Below are 16,930 nucleotides of genomic sequence, written 5' to 3'. Positions count from 1 at the left end.
TTTATCACATTTTATGAACCATTATCTTCTGAACAATACACACAGAACTAGTAGATCTAGAGTGCACACATCTGGATTTGTCAGTACCCTTTCATGGCCATGGTAAGATAGGAACACCTCAAGATGGTGTACAAGAGATTGCTACATGTATAGAGATTTTTTTGCTATATAAAAGCTCCCTTATTAGTTGTTCTGTGTTTCAGTGGCTGTTTTGCACAGGTTTCACCATATGTTTGAGTACAGAGGGATTTGAAAATATTGCATGTTATTGAAGATTTAAGGTGGATGTGACAGAAGCAGAGATCATTGCCAACTACTGAGAAACGTAGATCTGAATTAGGGGATCTTACGGTTTGTTTTTTGTTTGTTTGTCAAAGAACATCAGATAACTTTTGTGAATATAATAATTTCTTGAACTTTCCAGTCAGACTCCAGACTCAAAATTGAATCACGCACACAAAAAAAAGTGAGATATCAATAATTATTTAAAATACCTAAATAGGTCATGAAATATGATGATATGCTTAAGAGAAAAAGAGGCTGAATAGTATTTTATTCATAAGAACAGTATTTTGTGAGTTATGCCAGTGATACTGTATTGTGCAATACCATCATCTAACAATGACAGTGCTTAACTCCCATATGTGACTAAATAAGTTGTCAAACTGAAAGTTTTCCAAATTCTCAAGTTCTGCTCTTGTGCATGCTCTGAATTGACTCCACACACGATGACCCAAAAATCAAACCGTATATCTGAGACCAGGTAGGGACTGAGTCAGCCTCTCCTTTCACTTTAGTCTCATCCGAAAACTTAATCAGAACACATTCAAATCCAGCATCGAAGTCATTTATGAAAAAATTGAAGAGAACTGGACCAAAAATGGAGCCCTAGGCAACACCACTAGGGGCTGGCCAGCAACACGAAGAAAGCCCATTTGCCATAAACCTTTGAGCCTCAGCCTTCAGCCAATTGTTGGACCTGCCGCTTACGGACACTTGTCAGCCAGGTAGGGCGCCGGCCACTGGGTGCTATCGGCCCAAACTCTGCCCAGATCCCAGCTGTCATCAGCGTCGCTGTCTTCGTCTGCGTCATCATTCTCCTCCTCCTTCCTTGTAGAGCTGCCATGTTCACTGCTGCTGCCCATCTCACGGCTCCTTTTCCTGAGCCAGCGGCAGAGCCCAAAGATCAGGACAAGGAGCTCAACCAAGGCCCAGAGCTGCCACTGCTTCAATGCAGTGAAGAGCAGAGCTCCCAGGGCCACCCCGCTCTGCTCCTGGCTGCTCTCCTCCATCTCTTGCAGCAGCCGAGCCATGCCTTCAATCAGCTGCTCTGCATGCTGCTGCACTCTCTCGTGCCCATCCGCATCCAGATGATCGTTCACCAGCCATGGCTTCTGGACAATGCCCAGCACAGCCAGGGCGAGGAAGATCAGGCGAGCCATGGCTTGCAGGAGGTGCGAACCGCACTCACCGACGGCCAAGGCCACAGTGTGGTGGCGCTGCCTGCTGCTGGCCCTGATGACAGCTCCCCCGCTGTGACGCGTCCTTTGTGCTGTCACAGGCACCACAGCTGCATCACGGCAACCCCCCTCGCGTCACCTCCCTGCAAGTTTGTGGGAAGGTCCTTGCAGCTCTTGGACATGAGAAGACTTATCATGTCACACGGAAGGTCCCTAAAACAGTGACAAATTTCTTCTTCTCTTAATATGTGACGCAAAACATTCTTGCTCTTACTCCTTCTGATATAAATACGATTTCTTGAATGTCTTTGTGGTAAATTATCAAGGGGAAAAGAACACTGGTGAAAAGGAAGGTGAAAAGGAAGCTGTAGATGGTGATGAGGTCGCTCGCTCCTCAGCCTTCTCTTCTCTAAGCTGAACAACCCAAGTTACCTCTGCTGCTCCTCATAAGTTTTCCCCTCTGGACCCTTCACCGTCTTTGTTGGCCTCCTTTGGACACTCTTTAGTTGTTTTGTACCCTCCTTCTACTGCGGTGCCCAAAACTGCTGACTCCTATCCAACTTGCCATCGACCAGAACCCCCAGCTCCTTTTCTGTGGGGCTGCTCTCCAGCCTCTCATCCCCCAGTCTGCATGTATGTTCAGGATTGCCCCTTCCCAGGGGAAGAATCCAGCACTCCCTCTTGTTAGACTGGATACAGTTGATGACCGCCCGGCACTCTAGTCTGTCAAGATCTCTCTGCAAGGCCTCTCTACCCTTGAGGGAGTCAACAGCGCCTCCCAGTTCAGTGTCACCGGTTTAGTGTCACCTACTCAAAACACCTTCAAGTCCTACGCCCGAGTCTTTTATGAAGACATTGAGGAGAACCGGACCAAAAATGGAGCCCTGGGCAACGCCACTAGGGGCTGGCCAGCAGCCTGATGAAACCCCATTTGCCATAACCCTTTGAGCCTGAGCCTCCAGGCAATTGTTCACCCATCATACTATGCATTTGTCTAGCTGTAGGCTGGACGTTTTGTCCGGAAGGATACTGTGTGAAGCAGTATCAAAAGCTCTGCTGAAATCCGGAAAGATGACATCAGCTGGCTTCCCTAGGTCGACTAGATGGGAAAGGTTGTTGTAAGACGAAATGAAGTTCGTTCAGCAGGACTTTCCCCTCACGAACCTGTGTTGTCTACGACCGATGACCGCGTTGTCTTTCAAGTGTTTTTCAGTAACTCCTAGAATAATTTTCTCCATACTTTTACCTGGCACTGAGGCGAGACTGACAGGCCTGTAATTACCACGTCTTGGGCATGGTCTTGGGCAGCCTGCTCTAGGTGGCCTTGCTTGAGCAGGGGAAACGGACCAGGTGACCTCCAGAGGTCGCTTCTAACTTGAGGTGGTCTGTGGTTCTTTTTTTGGAAAATGCTTCCCAATTGCGTGTCAGCGGTGCACTCAGTACCCTATGTCCATGTTCCCCCCCCCCGAGTGCTGCACAGGCCGTCACAGACAGAGCGTTTGTTAACACGAGCAATTTATTGGCCTCTGCGTAGGCGGAAGCTCCTGGACGGAATGGACTCTCTCCAAGAGGTTGAGTGGTCACTGCCTGCTGCTATCAGCTGTTTGTGTTGCAAGCCTCCACACATCTTCCTCAGCTGCCCGGGACCCCAAATACCGTCTGGCTGCAGAGAAACTGTTCCAGAGCAATTCCCACTGCCTGTTGAGCAGTGTCTTCTGTGTGTCCGATGTGCTCAGTCCTGAGGCACCAGCACCCAGGGGATGTCTGGGACGGGCAGGTTCTCCAGCTTGGCCCTTGGTAGGCACACTGAGGCCCATCAGTGGGCCTCAGTAAACTCAATTTTGGGAGTTTTTCAGTAACTCCCAGAAAAAAAATAAAAATAAAAATAAAAACATTAAAAAAACTCCATAGTTTTACCTGGCACTGAAGTGAGACTGACTAGAGGGAATAGCCTCACGTTGCACCAGGGAAGGCTTCGGTTGGAAATTAGGAGGCATTTCTTCTGAGAAAGAGTACTCAGGCATTGGAACGGGTGCTGTCACAGGCACCACAGCTGCATCACAGCAATTCCTCCTCGCCTGTCCTCGCCTGGCCTCACTTATCTCCTGTCCTCTCACCTGCTCGTTTCCTTTTTTTCTTTCTGTTTGCTTTTGTTCTCCCTTTCCACCCGTCTCTCCAAACACACACTTCTCCTTTTTCATTTCTTCTCACAGGCAGTTCTGTCTGCGCATCAGGATGTGCTTGTGAAGGTGACCAAGCACTGGCAGAGGCTGCTCAGAAACATTGTAGAGTTACACACTGGTGACAGTCAATAGCTGTCCGGACATGGTCTTGGGCCGCCGTGACATTGATTGACTGGCCTGTAATTACCAGGTAGATGAAGAGTACTCTTGGGAAGAAAACTTTAAGTTTATACTAATAGTTCAAACAGTTCAGCATGCAGAACTTGGAAGAACACCAAATCTGTTTAATACAGCGCAAAGAAAAAGAATAGAAATACGAAAGGGACGTAATGAAAGATCCCTGAGGATTCACGGGTTTTTGTTAAGAGGGTAATCATCAGATAATTAATTTACTGAAAATAAAAGTCAGGTTCATTAAACTTAGTGATGCACTGATCTAGAATTGTGAATGCATGAGTTTTTGTTTGTTTGTTTGTTTTTCTCACTTGTATCTTTTTCAGCAGATTGTCTATCAGTGTATGGGCATGGATATGTGTAACAAGTATAAAACCACAAGCTCTAGGGCATAAGCTAAGTAGCAGTGAATAGGTGAAAAATCTTCCCTTTTGTAAGGTTATTCCATAATTGCCCAGGATTCTACAAATCTTCCTTAGAAATTCTTTTACTGCCTGTTTTCTGATCTAATTTCTAGGCTCTTCTGTTTTGTTGATCAGAAGGATGAAAGCTCTTAAGCTCCCAATGGTTCTTTAACTCTAGAGATTTTTGTCTCAATCTTCTTGAAACAGGAAAGCACATAAAAGACATTTGTTTTTTAAACTTGTTGAAGATTATTTCACAATATTTGAGTGCAGTAGTTCACAAACAGCCTTTGCCTTTTCTGAGCCTCAGAGCCTAGACATGTCTGAAATGAGAGGTAAGAAAGGCTATCCGTCCATTCCACCCAGCTGTTGTTCTGTTTTAGGGATTTGCCATGCTCCTTTTAAGTGTCATTGCTTCTGTATCTCAACTTGACAGCCTGTCCACAGACTCAGAGGTGTGCAGACATCCTAGTGGTCTAACTAATAGAAGAAGTAAGTGGTCCCTCACTACACTACAGCATGTGTTCCTTGTTTATGGTTTCTTGATAATTTGACCATGCTACTTCTATTCATTAGTTCTCTCTTTCTGCCATTCGTAGACATCAGGAGAGAATTGGTATAACTTACCTTTATAGACTGCTATTATTTGCACATAATCAGTGTGCATCATCTTTCCTTAACCTCAGCTCATAAGTCAGCCTTCCATTAATTGCTCTTTTTCCAATTCTTGATATCTTTCCGTTATCTTTCCAGCATAGCTCATTACTGTGTTAGTGTCTTCTCAAAAGAATTAATCAGTCTGAGCTAATGCAGGTGTATTAGTTTCAGTACGCAAGCTAATTGGCTAACTCAGATATGTCTGTGCAACACTATGTTGGGTCATACAAATACAACTAAATGAAAAAGCACTTTGTTTAGGATGTTGACATATCTAAAATTGCTCTTGCATTGCTCTAGAGGTCACCTATGAAGAAGATCCATGCCTGATTTTGTCCTAAGCTTCTTTGCTATTAGTAGTGATGCATGTAATGAACCCTGTGACTGAAATTGGGTGATACCTTTGATCTACTGGCAGACATCTCAAGTCCAGCCTTCACACAGGCAGCTTCAGTGTGCAGTCTGTGCCACCCTCAGGAGGTGTCTCTGATAGGCATGAGAAACTGCCCTCTGGAGTCGCCTGTCTCTGAGGATGGAGCTGGTCTCTTTTCAGTGGTGACTAGTGACAGGACAAGAGGCAACAGGCACAAACTGAAGCACAGGAGGTTTGGGCTGAATATGAGGGGGCACTTCTTTACTGTGAGGGTGACAGAGCACTGGAATAGGCTGCCCAGAGAGGCTGTGGAGTCTCCTTCTCTGGAGATATTCAAATCCCCCCTGGATGCCATCCTGCACAGTGCGCCATAGGTGATCCTGCTTGACAGGGGGTTTGACTAGATGATCTTCAGAGGTCCCTGCCAACCCCAGACATTCTGTGAATCTGTGCATCTGTGATTCTGTGACAAGAAATTGAGCACCTAACATGCATTTGACAGCAACAGTGCTTTTCAGTGATTCATGTGCGTCAAGTACAAGCCAGTAACATACTGGTCTTCTGGAAGTGCTTCGCATTGTCTGTCTTGTGAGTCTATATGCCAGGGTTTAAAAGGGTGTGCTTTTCTGTGCTTAGGCATGCATACTAAAGATTTAAAGGATGCATGACCGTGCACATAAAACTGTTTGCAGAGGCATACTAAATGATAGCTGTTATCATTTCTGATTATTTTTTGTAAAGAGCAGATAACAACATACCTTTGGAGTGGTTGTAGCATTTATGTATGTAATATAATTTTGTTTGTAACGTCATTGGGAGAATCAATTTATGAGGGCATATTTATTCTGCATCACTGATAAATAAAATGCTCTGTAAGAACCAACATTTGTGGGAGAATTGTTGGAAGATGTACATTTTAAGTCAGTATCAGATGTATCTGCATGTACTTACATTAACTGAGAATATTAAAGTACAGTAGCTCTGACATTCTCTGCACATGCCAACAAACAGCTTTTACAGAAGGTTCAGAGAAGGTGTTCAAATAAAGCATTCATGATTTCCTTGCTAAAATAAAAACCTCTTTCAGACCTGTAAAGTACTGTTTGACAGAAAATGACCTACAATCTGTAGTTTCATATTTTGATATAAACAAGAGCAGGGAAGATTTCCTGAAATGATTGTACATTTTAGGCTCATCTGTTACATCCCAGGATGACTAGCAATTAATGGAGTGAAAAGATTGCAGATTTCCTAGTGCTTTTTAACCTGCTTATTTCATTTTCAAACTTCTGTGATCAATTTAGCAGCAGGAAGTTCTGCAGAGCAATTTGGTTCCACTTGACCCTGGAGGGGTTGTTGCTGAATGAGACTTACTTACAGCTCTGTTTCAATAATGACATCTTGCTGCAATAAATGACGCCTTCTTAACCTCAAGTTGTATTTCCAATAAATTTATACCAATTCTCAGGTTACATTAGGCGTCTGAAAACAAGGTTCTTTGGACAAATGTGTCACCACAGGTTGTCCCCGCATCATAGGGCACCTAGCAGTGCTGGCACGATATTTATAACTCACATAACACATTGGCTGCAGCACATCTTTTTTTCATGCTGATTAACAGCATTATAGTTGCAATCTGATTCTGCTGGTAAACCAATTTCTTCCACCTCCTTCTCTTTTAACACAGATTTCCTAGAAAGGAAACTTTATAAGCGACCCTGACATCATTTTTAGGAGGAATCCTTCATGTCAGGAGTGGTTTCCCAGAAGCACGCACACTGGTTTGAAATGGTACACAGCAATGAGTGGCAACATCTGAGTCAGGAGGAACTGTGAGCAATACAACACATAACATTTGAGTTCGCCAAAGCAGAAAAATTTCTGCTTAAGAACGTGTATCCTGTTACTTTTGCTGCAGGGTTTACAGTCATCATAACAGGTGATGGGAAGGAAAGTGATTTGCTTGCGGCAGGGGGGGTCTCTTATACATTTCCCGGTGCCATCAAGCAGCCCATCACCTGATCCAGAACAAAATGCCTAGGAGAAGGAGATGAAATGAAGGGTACCATGGGTACCCAATACCATGTTCTTGCTGTGTGATTCAGCCTGCTGTGATTCGTGCTGCTACCTGACTTGAGCTCATATGCCGGTGCCACACAACCATAACGTTGTCTTCTGCCAAGCAAGGACAGAGAAACCTCTGATTTGGGGGGAGCTGGCCCCTCAGCAGGATTCCCAGTGACCTATTACATCTTTAAGCTGCATATTGGCAGCTCCAGCAATAAAAGGCAATGGAAAGGAGCCAAGAATTTGATTATTCTGGTGCAAATCCCTTTGATTGTCAGAGGGCATTGATTTGACATTATTTCCATTTATATGGCAGGGGACTCTTTTTAGTTTTACACGTTTTTTGGTTTGCATATGATTCCTGAAAGTTTACATTTCCACTGAGCTTTTTTGAACTGAAGTTATCCTGCTTGGTTCAGAAATACAGAGCATATAAAGTAACTCCTTAAAACATACATTTTTGGAAAAGATTTGTGTGATTATTTTAGCTAATGTAATTTAAAGAAATACATCATTAAATATTTTAAATTGTTCACTGTAGTAGTAATTATGCAAAATATTTTAAAAAAATATAAAATACTGAACTTTGAGGATGTGTTTCACACATACACCTCATCAGAGAGAACAGAACATCCATACAGGTTGACAGGTGATAAGACTTTATTTCAAAGAATTTCTTTTAAATATCTCCTGAAGATATTTAGAAGAAACAGGGAGTGAGCAAGTCCTGTTAGTAGTAAAGATCTAGGAGTGCTTCTGTCTCAAGCTTGTAAAATAATGAATGGCAGCATGTTCTGCAAGTGAAAGAAAATCTGTAGTGTTGAAAAATTGTATGGGCAAATAATTATTGTCTTCATACGTAAGACCAACAATAGATTAGAGAGAAACTCAGCAGCAAGGAATAAAGAATTGTGTTATGGAACGTAGTAGAAAAAAATTATGTTAAATCTGCATTTAGCCTGGAAGAGATTTGGGGGTTACATCTACCATGACCTTTAGCCCAGAATACTGTAGCAGAATCTGTTTTTTAATAATGGGATTAAGTTCACTTGGCTTGTTCCCACCATTTCTAAGCAAGCAAAGAAAATCTGCAAGGGGAAAGAATTTAAAATGGAGGGAAAGATTGTAATTATAGCTTGCTGGAGGCATATTTTTGAGTAAATGAAGTGCTTCAAAAGAAGTGTACTGGTATGCTGTCTTTCGAATGCAAACCTTTAGGGAACTAGTGTAAGAATATAAACTAAAAACATTATTTTACACCCTAAGTTGTTAATTTGCTAATGCCTTGTCAGGAAAAGTCCATATTCAACTTCGAACTCCAAAGTTCGAGCCAGTAATAGTATACCCTCCAAGCATTATAACTGTAAATTACCACTGAAGTGATTAGGAAGATAAGAGACTCTATTATGTGAAGAATCAAGTATCTTATCTAGTACCTGTACTAATTGGAAGCAGCCTTGTATGATAAGAAAAGTAATTATTACTGAATTAAGGATAAACACAAAGATGTTTCAGCCCTGTACACATCTTTAAAAAGTAGTGATTCATTAGAGACTATATTTTTTATAAAAAAATAATTTATGTTCATATTTACTGGAGATTTTCTATGTGAACTTGTGCTTAATCTATAAATTTTTAGCCTTTATACAGCCCTCCATATAGACACTTATATGGAAGTGCTTTCATACTGGAAATAATGGAAGGTATTGACATTCCTGGTAGGTTAGGATAGCTCAGTCACAGATATTGAAGAAAATCTCTAGAGTGTGACCAGAAAAGATATAAACGTAGGTCTCCTGAATCCCTATCACATTCTCCACCCATAAAATAGTCTCTTCCGTTATCCTACAAAAATAGAAATATTAACAAACAAGCACAAAAGAAAGAAAGAATGAAATGCATCTCTGCTGGAGGGCTAATAATCCCTAATAATAAGTAGGAACGAAGGCTGCTGGAGACGATAGGCAGTCCTGATCTTTGTCAGTTGACCAAGAATATGTATTACGGGTAGCATTAGTAACGAAGGCTGAAAGGTTTTGGCCTCAGCTTCCCTGGTAAATCCTTCCTTGGTAAATAGCGCAAATGCTAATAATACAGAAGACATTATCATTGATCAGGAAATGTTATTTCATTACTTCCAGTTCTGCTACTGGAGTAATATGTCTCCCCTAAGAAAAAATCTTTTTATTGTTTATTACCTCCCTTACAGACTTTCCAGAATCAGAAGTAAAATCAATATTTTTTTCCTCCAGTGTCCTGAAATAACAATTTTTCCAAGTGTGGGATCACGAATAAAAAGCCAGAGTTCATTTATTGCTATGTATAATATAAAATCATACTCAGCATCAAATAGTATAGAAATTCTAATATAGTTACAGAATCTAGGCTAGAGAAATAATGAGTATATATAATAGCATTTTCTGGTATAGAAAGAAGTGGAAAGGTTTTTACCACGCAGAATAATACTGGACCTTGGTACATCTCTATGATTAACAGTTATAAATAGTCCATATGTATGGTTTGAAAAAAAAAATGACACTTTTTATTTATAAATACAGTATGGCTGTATTTATAATGCGAAATACAAATCTAGACAACTTTTTGCCTTATAATCTAATATTATTGGTGCTTTACTAAGTAACTTTCTAGCATCATAATTAAGCCATAGGACAAAACATTAGAAAGTTAATGTACTTACACCATAATCTGTTTCATTACTTTCCTAAAATTTCTGTTGAATGGGTTTTGGATAATTAGGTAACCATAGCTTTTGTAGTGTTATGCATAGTTTTGTGTGTAAATTAATTCATACCATTTACCTGTGATATAAGTTTGGAAAAGTCTTTTTCTTTAAAGAACAGTAAACCCATCTTCTTTAGCTTTCTGACCAACACAGACATGAAACCAAAGTCAACTTAAATTAGTCCTCATAGCACTGATATTTCTTCCTGTCGATCTGCCAGAGGGTAGGGAGGCCCTGCAGAGGGACCTGGGCAGGATGGGTCGATGGGCTGAGGCCAATGGGATGAGGTTCAACATGGCTAAGTGCTGGGTCCTGCACTGTGGCCACAACAACCCCATGCAGCACTACAGGCTTGGAGGAGAGTGGCTCAAAAGCTGTGCAGAGGAAAAAAGATCTGGGGGTGCTGGTTGATGCTCTCCTGAACACAACCTGGTAGTGTGCCCAGGTGGTCAAGAAGGCCAACAGCATCCTGGCTTGTATCAGGAATAGTGTAGCCAGCAGGAGCAGGGAGGTGATCATCCCCCTGTACTCAGCTCTGGTGAGGCCGCACCTTGAGCACTGTGTTCAGCTTTGGGCCCCACACTACAAGAAGGTCATCGAGGTGCTTGACTGTATCCAGAGAAGAGCTATGAAACTGGTGAAGGGCCTGGACCACAAGTCCTGTGAGGAGCGGCTGAGGGAACTGGGGGTGTTCAGTCTGGAGAAGAGGAGGCTCAGGGGAGACCTTATTGCTCTCTACAACTACCTGAAAGGAAGGTGTGGGGAGCTGGGGGTCAGCCTCTTCTTGCAGGTAACTAGTTATAGGACTAGAGGGAATGGCCTCAAGTTGAGCCAGAGGAGGTTTAGGTTAGAAATGAGGAGACATTTTTTCTCAGAAAGAGCAGTCAAGCTTTGGAACGGGTTGCCCAGGGAGGTGGTGGAGTCACCATCCCTGGGGGTGTTCAAGGAAAGGTTGGACCTGGTGCTTAGAGACATGGTTTATTGGGTGACATTGGTAGTAGGGTGATGGTTGGACCAGATAATCTTGGAGGTCTTTTCCAACCTTAATGATTATATGATTCTTCCACCTGCAACAGTCCTTCCATTAATGCAATAACAAGAGGAAAGCAGACTCCTTGGAGGATGCTAAAGTATGTTTCTTCCTCTAACTGTGTCATAGGAAACTAGGAGGATTCAATTAATGAGTTTGCAAAAAAAAAGACTGGTTGCTGAGTGGGCCTCAGTCAGTGTTTTCCCTCAACTTCAGTTGGGAAGTGGCCGAGGTAGGAGAGAAAGAACAGGTAGGGAGGAGGCTGGATTCCCTCCTTCGCTGGGAAAGCTTTATTCAGAAAATGTGATAAAGCCCTATATTTTGGTGAGTTGTCTTTCCTGTGTCTTGAAGCAAGCAGGGGTCTCAAGGAAAGAATAGCCTGTATTTATTACAATTCAGATTGTTATTGGTAATGGTGATGGTATAGAAACACCTAAGTAAATTAAACCACGTTATTCCCAATGGCAGTATTTTACACATGAAGGTCATTAGCCTTTCCGTGAGGATGGTGTCTAAATGACCGGAGTTGCAGTCCTCACCACACCACATGTGCACTTCAGATCCCCCTGCCACCCCGAATTTGTATGTACTGACACTTCATTGACCTTGGCAAAACAGATGCAGTGCAGGGAGGAAAGGAGGAAAGGGGAGAATGATGATGTAGCTTATCTTGTTTGTTTGATGGTAGTTTTTTAACACAAAAGTGTTTATATGTTCCTAGTAGGGCCTGTTCTGACAGCCAATAAAATGTCAGTGCACTGACATGGTTTCTCTTCACTAGAGAAATAAGGCTTGAAATGAGATACTACAGGGGTATAGTCCAGATACGGACAGACATCAGGTCAGCTTTTGCCATCAGCAACTGCTGGGTCTAAGGCTTCTTCATGGTGAGTGGGTAATATATCAAATTTGTTTAGCCCCAGAAACCAGGTGAGAAATGTTGGAAATTCTGTGCCTACTTTTAAAAATATGAAACAAGAAATTTGAAAATTAGAAAATGGACTCAAGGAAAAAAGATTCTCCTACAGATCATTGTTTTGAAATCAGTTACAGATAATGGAAGTCAATCTAGGATGAAGAGAAACTCTATCTAGAGAAACGATACTGAATTCCAACCATCATTTGAAATACACATTTTCTGCCTTCTATGTAGAGTATGAGAAAAGGGATTCTGAAAAGGAGAGAAGCGAAAGGCATTTAGAATAAAAAAAGCTCGCTCTGAATTAAGGAATGAACTTTCAATTCAATTTTGAAAAGACAAAGGAACTTATCAGACTAAATTAAATGAGGAGCTGACAGAGCTGTAGATGACTCATTGCAATTCAAGAAATTTATAACAGTGTAGAGGAAAACGTAGACAGCAGATGGTGCAAAGAATCCTCAGTACAAAACAGAGATCAACACTGAGCTCAAGAGCCAGAAACCATCCTTCAGCTTAGTACCAATGGCAAGAAAATGCTGCCATTAAAGTGATTAAAAGCCATGCTGGGCTTCTAAGCATTTTTTTTTCCAAATGGTTTCATTGGGTAACCAAATTAGAGCTCTCCTGCAGCTTCTGGATTTGAAACAACTAATTAAAAGAACTTCCCATTGATTCATCATAGGAACATTAGAGAAGTCTTTATAAATGAGCAAATAGGATTTACCTATCTTACAATTTCACAGTTAGAGAGCTCAAACAATAAATGGGTAGGATCTTTAGGGTCTAAATAACTTCTGCTCTAGTGAGCAACTCATATAAGAAGCTGAAATTTCTCCATAGAAAGTATTGTTTTTAAAACCACTTCACAAGAACTAAAGAAATAGAAACTGAGCTAGCTGCGGCTTTTAATTACTTAGTCTTATTTGCCCATTTCTTCATACAATAACTTTCTGACTGGAATCCTTTTCTTTTTCTAAGTACTTATTGCCTCTGAGATGTGAATAGATAATCTGTGTGTGACAAATAGTAGGATCATCCTTCTGGACATTTAAGAAATAGTTAATGATGAGTCTTGAGGCTTTTTTTTTTTTTGAGGAAAAAAAAAAGAGAAAAGAAAAAGTCCTAATTTTTGCTCAGTACCCTAGTACAAACAAAATTATTCTTCTTGTATTCAGAGCCTTATGTACATACCTTCACATTTTGATGGCACTGTGGTACAGGTGTGACATGAGCCTTGCTGCATGGGATTTTTGGTTTCAAGTGCAGGTCAAGCAGCGCTGGTTTACAAGAGGGCTGAAGTAATTTTCTTCCATTACTTTGCTACTGAGTTGTTTCCTGGGGAGAAGACATGGGCTGCTTCTGATAGTGTTTGAGCTGATCTTCTGTTACACCAAGACTGTGTTATGACATGCATTTGCTCAAATGGAAGAGTCACTGCAGTGAACTCAGGCTGAATACAAACTTAAATTGTCATATAAGTTTTTAAATCAGAACCCAAAGAAAAATGCACCACATGCAGTGCGTATGAAAAGCATACAAAGGTTAGGTCATAATCTGAAGAAGTGTAATACCAGTGGTTCATATTTTGAAAAGCCTAGAAAGACCATGAGTATAATTATATTTGCATTTTAACCTGGTGCTTTCTCTAATCAAACTGGATGTTTTTGCAAGGATTTGGTTATTGGATTAATGAACCCACAACATAGTGTGATGAAGCCACGGTATGCTGAGGAAGGTGGCCCAGCTGAGGTCCCTCAGGCATGAGCAGGCACACAGGGTGTATCAGACAAATCTGCAAAGCTCCCTTATACTCCACCTCTAAATCACATCTTGATGCCAGTGAATGACTCAAAACAACAAACAATAAACAAATGTATATGAGGAATTGCCCTCATAGGTCCTTCATCAGTGTTTTACAAGTACAAAACCATTTTTGCTACCTCGTGATTTCCTTTAAACAGACTGGTCTTTTTTCCCTGCTTGGAGTAGCTGATTTTACCCCAGAGTAATATTACTAGAGCTCAGCTTCACCCTAGATTTTCAAGAACAAAAATATCATTTTAACTGAGGGAGTATTTATACGTACCCAGGGATAACATTTTTGCCCAGAATTTATGAACGCTTTTTATTTATTTGTTTCTACTTCCATTATACTGTTTAAGGACTTCCTGATAGATACATTAATCCTTTATTTGGCAAGGCAGGAATTCTTTTTTTTTTTCTTTTTTTTTTTCGCTCATTCCCTTGCATCAGACCTGTGGTTAAAATGGCATAAGTACAGGTGTGGGAAAGTTTCTTGTGTAAGCTATTTTATCCACTTAATATCATTGTTAGTAGGTGTTCGTTTTTTTTTTCATTCAGTATCATGTGTTGGGCTGTTGGCTTTTTTTACATCGAAGTGGACTGGATTGTTACACCACACAATAGTTATCCACAGGGAGGGCTGAAAGTGGATAGAAGCTTATTTTCTCTCACTATCACAGACGAGATTGTTCTATGCATGTTTGTGTGTAGAGCTTCCCTTCTTTCAAAGGAAAACAATCAGTTTTGTTTTCTTTAGTGTTTGTTTGCTTTCTAGAGTTTATTGATTGTTTTCACCTCTTAAACTTCCTGAAATATTTACAGGAAAGAAAACAAAGGTGCAGAATTTTGTGACTAGATGCAGATTCTTATTTTATTTTCCTAGGGAGACTCCTTCATCCAAAAGATAAAACCTGAAGTCATAAAAGCATGTTATTTTTAGGAGACAGTTCCTTAGGAGCTTACAAGAGGTTAAGTAAGATTCATAAAAGAGAGGAATGGGGGAGGGTGTGTAATAAAGTGGTATATGTTACTTGAATGACAAATAGGGAAAGCTGTGAACCACTGGAAGCACCTTTTTTGTGGGAGACAACCTCAGGAAGTTGGCAGAACTCGGATGTGCTGTTTGAGAGCTGGTTTGTTCAACTTTCTCAGTTGTCTTCAAGACTGTTGAACAATGTGATTGGTTTTGTTGTGACATTTGGGAAAGCTGCATGTCAATACAAGTATAACAGCTTTAGTGTCTGGAGAATACTAGGCTTTCTTCGCCATACTTGACCACATTAATAAAATAAGCAAAGAGTTTTCCAGAATTGAATTTTTGCACCATTTGACATTATTACATAGAAGGCGCTGATCCTTCTTCTCCAAAAGGGCAGCAAATCCAATTCTTAAAATCACTTAGCCCCACAGTGAGATAGTTTGGCTCTTGGGTGCATCCACCCCTGTCAGGCCCCTTCCATAAGCTGCTGGAAGCAGTTCCTGCTCGCCGCACTGCCACAGACCTACACTGTCAATTGCTTCAGGTAGGCTTGGGGCACTTTTGCTGCCATGGCTTGCCTGTAACTGTGTCCCTGCCCCTGGCCTCCTCGAACAAGCTGCGTGTTGCGTACACACAGCCACTTCCCTGATGGGCTGAAACACTCTTGCTTCTGTCAGCCCAGCCAGCAGAAACAGAATATGTTGCATCTCTTTTAAGTTGTGTCACATTATTTTACCCCAAGGGGTAAATCAAATGGATGTTTTACACAGCTGAGCTACGACATTTAAAGGATAGTATCCTGAGTTTTGAATTTACTGTTTCTGAAACACGGCTCTGCTCCGGACATGATGTCCTCAGAGCCAGCAGCGCATCCTGGTTGTGCACAGCCAGCGGTGGGGACTGGCACGGGCCCCTTTTTCTGGGAACGACAGAAAAGCCATTTCTGTATTTTTGTATATAGCCATTTCTCAGAAGCTGGTCTGCACTTTAACGAAGGAGTTACTGGTGTGTACTTGCAATGTTAATTCCAGGTTATATGGTTTCCCTGAGAATCGCCATCTGTCATGCTTTTCTGCCTGGAGGTCACTCAAAGTTACCACGGGTTGGTATCCTAAGACAGTGGGATGAAAGGATAAACCGTGTGCTTTGTCTTTAACCCTTAGTTATCCTTTTCCCTTTCAGCACCCTCCTTGATAGGTATGGTAAGGAAGGACTGGGCTTCCCAAAACAGCATTGCCCTCTCCTGGCAAGAGCCGGATTTTCCCCATGGAGCCATTCTGGACTACGAGATCAAGTACTATGAGAAAGTAGGTCACACTTACAGCATCACCCCAACTCAGTTCCTAAAGATCAATATGTTTTGTTATTTTTGTATTTAAAAAAAATATTTTAAACTTTTCACTTGATCCCATATACAATGCTTTATAAGTAGACTTTTTTTGTTGGATTTTGTACAGATTTTTGTTGTTGCACTTCTCACTTGTTTATGAATGTCTTGTTTCATGTCAGAACCAAATAGAGCAGCAGTCAGGGAGTAGATATACCTGTCTCATAGTAGCAGCAATTATGAACATGGATAATTGATTGTATGATTGAGAATGTTTTGATGTATAAACTGTAAAAGCTTTACATTGGAGTGGCACCGAAAAAATACATCTAAGGTAAACATCAATGTAATTTCATTTTGTGCTATTATTTAGCAATAACCTGTGCTTAAATGATAGAGTTCATTAGCCTCATTTAGAGGGTTACAAGAGATAGAGACTGCATGGCATTTATGTCACATTTCTGGCATCCTGTCAAAATTACGGTATTTCACATAAAAGTAGGCAACAACGTGCATTACAGGAAAAGGTACAAGGTAACAGACAGCATGTCCTACGAAAGCATAATCTGAAGCCTGCTTTTCCCAAAGCACAGAACATTTCATCGTTTCCAGTTAGCTACAGGGCCTAGCACTGGTGTAAAAATTTAGTGCAAATCAATGTCTTTATTCCTTGAAACATAGGAAGGAATTTCTTGATGTGCATATCTTACACAGTAATCTGCTAAATCAGTTCTTGCTGTTTCTTTGTCCCCATCTAAAAGTCACAATGGAACTAATGGGTAAGTGAGAAGACCACAAAGAACAGTAA

At 41.2% G+C, this 16,930-nt stretch overlaps 1 protein-coding gene across 14 annotated transcripts in view; it reads left to right on the top strand.

Moving 5' to 3' along the window:
- The window catches only part of EPHA6 (EPH receptor A6), a 568,875-nt gene that overhangs the window by 386,199 nt on the left and 165,746 nt on the right, over positions 1-16,930 (top strand). For all 14 annotated transcript variants that reach the window (XR_013952651.1, XR_013952652.1, XM_080597214.1 and 11 more), the window contains one exon: positions 15,978-16,102. Coding sequence is in view for 12 of the 14 variants with exons in the window: in XM_080597214.1 (XP_080453340.1) it covers positions 15,978-16,102 (125 nt within the window). In the remaining 2 variants the exon portion in view is untranslated. The remainder of the gene's footprint in view (positions 1-15,977; positions 16,103-16,930) is intronic.

This window comes from Anser brachyrhynchus, assembly GCF_964034855.1.
Source record: "Anser brachyrhynchus genome assembly, chromosome: 1".
Classification (NCBI taxonomy): domain Eukaryota; kingdom Metazoa; phylum Chordata; class Aves; order Anseriformes; family Anatidae; genus Anser; species Anser brachyrhynchus.
The sequence above is the reverse complement of the archived record's forward strand: the minus strand, read 5'-3'. Positions and strand labels throughout refer to the sequence as shown.